This window comes from Emys orbicularis, chromosome 20 (assembly GCF_028017835.1).
Source record: "Emys orbicularis isolate rEmyOrb1 chromosome 20, rEmyOrb1.hap1, whole genome shotgun sequence".
NCBI classification, from domain to species: Eukaryota; Metazoa; Chordata; order Testudines; family Emydidae; genus Emys; species Emys orbicularis.
Window position 1 is genome coordinate 14,197,831 of NC_088702.1, and position 6,000 is coordinate 14,203,830.

Below are 6,000 nucleotides of genomic sequence, written 5' to 3' on the forward strand. Positions count from 1 at the left end.
GGCCTCACCAGGGCCGAGCAGAGTGGGACAGCGACCTCCCGTGTCTCACATCCAACACACCCATTAACACAGCCCAGAACGAGCTGGGCCTGCTTCGCAGCTGCATCCCACTGCTACCCCCCTTCCACTAGTGATGTGCTCCCCCCCGCAGCCTGTTCCACAGTACGACCCCCTCGCCAGTTGTGATTTCTCCTTCCTAAGTGAAGTACTTTGCACTTTATTCGCCAAGCTTGGGCTGGAGTTTCCCATAATGACATCATCCACAGATCCACAGACGTATTTCTAATATTAGAGATCTCAATCCACATAAATATCTGACCTGGCCGGGGGGGAGGGGGTCTATAGCAGACCCCTGACACTACCCTGCTAGACTATCTCTTGCGATCCTTCCCCAATGTGATCTCTGACCCACACTGCCTCTGTTTTATCCACACTGCCACTTCTGATTCCTCTACGGCCTCCACATCATTGCTGTAAAACTAGGCTTGGCAGGGTTCGATTATTATCGGTAAATGGGGGTGTCACTGCAGACACACCAACCTAAAATATTTCCATCAACAATAATCACAATTTACAGGCAGACTAGCCCCTGAATAGTGAAAACAGGTACAATTTGGAAATTTAAATTGATGAACATAAAGAGAATGGTGAAACCCCTAAGCTCATGCAACTGGGAAAATGTAAATCAAAAATCTAAATTAAAAAAAGCTTAAAAAGAAACTGATCGTATCCATCAGAATCAGAAAAGAAAAATAAAATCCTGCCAAGTGCAGGTACAACGCTACCCCCCAACTCTTACCTTTCCTTCCATCACTTCTGAACACCATGTACCCTTCAACCCCTGCTCCGTCACGAGGCCTAGGCCCCGGGTTCTGCTGGTCCTAAGCAGGCCGGCAGAATCCGCTTTGATTTTTGATCATTTTGGCAGATAATATTAGGGTTTAGTTTTAAGCATTTTATTAATTTTTATCAACTTAAATTTTCACAGTGGCACAAAATTATGGGGTTTAAGCCTCCCCACCCATTTCTATTGTTTTAAATAGTCACCGTTGTTGGAAATTGGGAGGATGTCACACAATGGGAGGATCAGACTACTGTTTAATGACAGCACCAGCAAGATGCAAAAGGCTAAAGCTTTAACCCCATTCCAACACCCCAGGGAACATCCCCGGCCAAAACACACCCGTACATCGCCTGAGCTCCACTTGAGCCACTTCTCAGGCTGCATTTTCATTACGCTGCCGAGCTGTAGCAGGCAATTGTCAAGGATGGAGACACTCGGCCGCCGGCCGCAGTGAAATCCATGTTTACCGCTGACAATCTAACCCCTGCCAGTCTATAACCAGCATCATGGCCTGCCCCAGTTCTCCCAGCTCCCTTCCGGGGCCCAGGCTCTAGCGTGGTATTAATGTGCCAACATCTCAGTTGTTTCTTCCCACCTGCCCGCTGTTTCCTGGCCACATCCTACCCTTGCTCTCTCGCCCTGCCCCATGCCCAGGGCTCCAAGGTACCATAAATAATCATTTTCCTCTTATTAAAGCCAGGCGTGGAGATGATAGGAGCATCTGCCGCCTCCTCTCCTAGCTTACAACCCTGCTCTTCATAAGAGGCTTGATGGTGGAGGGATCCCTCATTATCGTGAGCAAGCCGAGGGCTCCTTCCTGCCCCCTGCAGTTATAACTGTACAGCATGCGCTCAACTGCCTTTGGAAAGTCACTGTGCGGCTGCTCCCCAGCTGCCCTACCCCAGTGGTGGCTGCATCTCAGCACGGGGTGAGCCGTCCCCATGCAGCGTTACGTGTGGTTGTTCCCCAGCTGCCCCACCCGAGAGGTGGCTGCATCTTAGGGCTGGGCGAGCCATCCCTATGTGGTGTTATGTGTGGCTGTTCTCCAGCTACCCTGCAGATGTGGCTGCATCTCAGTACTGAGGGAGTTGTCCCCGTGTGGCATTATGTGTGATTGTTCCACAGCTACCCTTCCCCAGAGGTGGCTGCGTCCCAGCACTCCCTGCCCCATTCCACCACACAGCTGTGCAGCCATGGCTCTGGCTCTCACCCAGGTGAAGTTACATGCCGCCTCTCTGGTCTCTACCCCCACAGGGAATGTGCATGTCCCCCCAGGAAAGGCAGGAGCCAAGACTATTGTGGTGGGGATGCCCCCTTTCCTCACACGCTGCCCTTCCCCCCTTCAGGTGGCTTGAATCACTGAAGTGTCCTTGCCTGTCTCTGCTGCCTCTCTGGGCCCTACACACCTCTCCCCCAGGAACTCACACCCCAGCCGGTGCTCCCACACACAGCCGCAGAGCCAGCGGGACAGGGTGAAACGGGCCTCAGCTTTATTGATTCTCCTGGAGCAGGGGGTGCAGCCCAGCTGGGATCACGGGGCAGAACCGGGCATGTGGAGGACCGGCAACCCCGGCCAGGAACGGCAGCTCTGGCAGGAACGTGACCCCCGCTGGTCCCAGCTGGAGGGCGCCCCCTGGATGCCCTCTGAGCGGGGTGCCATCAGGGGATGCCTAGCGGAATGGTGAAGGACAGGTAGTCGCCCAGCTCGCCCCAGCGGGCCCGGTGTGTCTGGAAGATGGTGACCCATGTGGTCAGCACGACCACCCAGAACAGCAGCCCCACGGCCGAACGCTGGACGTCTGAAAGATATGGGGGGCTGAGTGCGATGCCCGTCACATATAGGCCCTGCCCCGATGGCCCCTCCCTGCTGCCCCCCAGGGCCCTGTTCCCTGCCCCAATGGCCCCTCCCTCCTGCCCCCCAGGACCCTGTCCCCTGCCCCAATGGCCCCCCCGGGCCCTGCCCCAGGGGCCCCTCCCTCCTGCCCCCTCGCTCAGCTCCCAATACCCTCTCTCAGTCCTCTGGGCACTGTCCTCCATGCCTTAGGTCCTGCCCGATAGTTGCACCCCCAATGCACCTCTCTTGTCCCCATGGTCTACACCCAATACCCCCTTCTGCCCCCCCCCCCCCCCCCGGGAACCACCTGCCATGCCCCTGGTCCCTGCCTCCAAGCTCAGCCCCAATCACCCCTTCCCTGCCCCCAATGCCCTTGGCACTGCTCCCAGCACAGAGCCATACCCAGCACTGTGCCCAGCCCCCCCCGCCCCCCCTTCAGCAGACTGCCCCACTCACAACTCTTGATTTGCGGCTGCTCGGTGTAGGCGGGCGCCAGGAAGGCCTCGCGGCAGAACCACAGCACGTTGACCAGCCAGAGGAAGGGCAGAAGGGCAAAGCCGCCTGGGGAGATGGCAGCAGAGGGGGGTCAGACCCCCACCCCATACAGCTGTGGCAGGCTGCCAGCCAGGGCACTGCCACCAGGAGCTCACAGCACTCCAGGCACCAGCATAGGGGTCACATGGCAGGCAGCCCCGAGGCTGGCAGAAAAACATGGCCCACTGGGTGGCTGCCATCTACACCCGCTGCTCCCCAACCCTACAAACCCCAGTCCAGCACCCGGGCACCTGCCACTCCCCCTCTCCTCCCCACCCTCCCTGCCCGGTGCCCCCTCCTGCCCCCCACATCCCAGCACTCGGGCAACCGCACTCCCCCTCTCCTCCCCACCCTCCCTGCCCGGTGCCCCCTCCTGCCCCCCACATCGCAGCACTCGGGCACCTGCCACGCCCCCTCTCCTCCCCACCCTCCCTGCCCGGTGCCCCCTCCTGCCCCCCACATCCCAGCACTCGGGCAACCGCACACCCCCTCTCCTCCCCACCGTCCCTGCCCGGTGCCCCCTCCTGTCCCCCACATCGCAGCACTCAGGCAACCGCACCCCCCCTCTCCTCCCCACCCTACCTGCCCGGTGCCCCCTCCTGCCCCCCACATCCCAGCACTCGGGCAACCGCACACCCCCTCTCCTCCCCACCCTCCCTGCCCGGTGCCCCCTCCTGTCCCCCACATCCCAGCACTCGGGCACCTGCCACGCCCCCTCTCCTCCCCACCCTCCCTGCCCGGTGCCCCCTCCTGCCCCCCACATCCCAGCACTCGGGCAACCGCACTCCCCCTCTCCTCCCCACCCTCCCTGCCCGGTGCCCCCTCCTGCCCCCCACATCCCAGCACTCGGGCAACCGCACACCCCCTCTCCTCCCCACCCTCCCTGCCCGGTGCCCCCTCCTGTCCCCCACATCCCAGCACTCGGGCACCTGCCACGCCCCCTCTCCTCCCCACCCTCCCTGCCCGGTGCCCCCTCCTGCCCCCCACATCCCAGCACTCGGGCAACCGCACTCCCCCTCTCCTCCCCACCCTCCCTGCCCGGTGCCCCCTCCTGCCCCCCACATCCCAGCACTCGGGCAACCGCACACCCCCTCTCCTCCCCACCGTCCCTGCCCGGTGCCCCCTCCTGTCCCCCACATCGCAGCACTCAGGCAACCGCACCCCCCCTCTCCTCCCCACCCTACCTGCCCGGTGCCCCCTCCTGCCCCCCACATCCCAGCACTCGGGCAACCGCACACCCCCTCTCCTCCCCACCCTCCCTGCCCGGTGCCCCCTCCTGTCCCCCACATCCCAGCACTCGGGCACCTGCCACGCCCCCTCTCCTCCCCACCCTCCCTGCCCGGTGCCCCCTCCTGCCCCCCACATCCCAGCACTCGGGCAACCGCACTCCCCCTCTCCTCCCCACCCTCCCTGCCCGGTGCCCCCTCCTGCCCCCCACATCCCAGCACTCGGGCAACCGCACACCCCCTCTCCTCCCCACCCTCCCTGCCCGGTGCCCCCTCCTGCCCCCCACATCCCAGCACTCGGGCAACCGCACACCCCCTCTCCTCCCCACCGTCCCTGCCCGGTGCCCCCTCCTGTCCCCCACATCGCAGCACTCAGGCAACCGCACCCCCCCTCTCCTCCCCACCCTACCTGCCCGGTGCCCCCTCCTGCCCCCCACATCCCAGCACTCGGGCAACCGCACACCCCCTCTCCTCCCCACCCTCCCTGCCCGGTGCCCCCTCCTGCCCCCCACATCCCAGCACTCGGGCACCTGCCACGCCCCCTCTCCTCCCCACCCTCCCTGCCCGGTGCCCCCTCCTGTCCCCCACATCGCAGCACTCAGGCAACCGCACCCCCCTCTCCTCCCCACCCTACCTGCCCGGTGCCCCCTCCTGCCCCCCACATCCCAGCACTCAGGCAACCGCACACCCCCTCTCCTCCCCACCCTCCCTGCCCGGTGCCCCCTCCTGTCCCCCACATCCCAGCACTCGGGCAACCGCACCCCCCTCTCCTCCCCACCCTCCCTGCCCGGTGCCCCCTCCTGCCCCCCACATCCCAGCACTCGGGCAACCGCACTCCCCCTCTCCTCCCCACCCTCCCTGCCCGGTGCCCCCTCCTGCCCCCCACATCCCAGCACTCGGGCACCTGCCACGCCCCCTCTCCTCCCCACCCTCCCTGCCCGGTGCCCTCTCCTCTCCTCCCCCTGCAGCCTGGCGCCGGGGCCCCCGGACTCACCCAGGTAGTATTTCCGGCACAGGTTGAGCTTCTCCTCGTTGGGGACCCGCTCCAGGTTCATGGCGGCCCCGGCCGCACGGGCAGCTGCGGGGAGGAGCAATGGGGTCAGCCTAGGGGCCCACACACCCCTCGCCCTCCTGTGAAGCCCCCCACACTGGGGACGGGGGGACCTGGCTGCCCCCACCGAGACACTTACCTGACTTCCGGAGCCCCGCTCAGCGCAAGCGCCTGCCTCGCTGCATGCCGGGAGTTGTAGTCCCGGGATCGGCTCCAGCCCGCGGTGCATGTTGGGGGATGTATTCCTCCTTCAGAATACAATAGGGCGGGCGGCCATCCTGCCACGGTGCATGCTGGGAGCTGTAGTTCCGTTCTCTCGCGGGACTGGGCGGGGCTCGCTCCCCGCTGTCCCCGTGGGCGCTTCGGTCCCCTGGAGCGCGAGGCTCAGGATGGTGCCAGGCGGGGATCCCGGGCAGGACTGGTTTTCGCCTACTGGGGTGGGGACTCCAACTCCCAGCATGCCCCGGGGCGGGGGTCAGGGCTGGCAAGGGTGGGCTCCTGGGTTCCTTTC

The 6,000-nt window shown here is 63.9% G+C and overlaps 1 protein-coding gene across 1 annotated transcript; it reads right to left on the reverse strand.

Moving 5' to 3' along the window:
• Window positions 1-2,312: 2,312 nt before the first annotated feature.
• On the reverse strand, window positions 2,313-5,703 carry PSENEN (presenilin enhancer, gamma-secretase subunit). The gene is made up of 4 exons (XM_065420201.1): window positions 5,629-5,703; window positions 5,433-5,516; window positions 3,135-3,239; window positions 2,313-2,643 (listed from the first exon to the last, which is right to left on the reverse strand). The coding sequence occupies exons 2-4, from the start codon at window positions 5,491-5,493 to the stop codon at window positions 2,504-2,506; spliced, it is 306 nt and encodes a 101-aa protein (XP_065276273.1). The 5' UTR covers window positions 5,494-5,516; window positions 5,629-5,703; the 3' UTR covers window positions 2,313-2,503.
• Window positions 5,704-6,000: the final 297 nt, after the last annotated feature.

Excerpts from the sequence above, each read along its gene's own strand:
- PSENEN (XM_065420201.1), bottom strand. The coding sequence starts at position 5,493 with ATGAACCTGGAGCGGGTCCCCAACGAGGAGAAGCTCAACCTGTGCCGG. Across the intron at positions 3,240-5,432 it reads GTGCCGGAAATACTACCTGG|GCGGCTTTGCCCTTCTGCCC; the intron begins GTGAGTCCGGGG and ends CCATCTCCCCAG. Across the intron at positions 2,644-3,134 it reads GCAGCCGCAAATCAAGAGTT|ACGTCCAGCGTTCGGCCGTG; the intron begins GTGAGTGGGGCA and ends CATATCTTTCAG.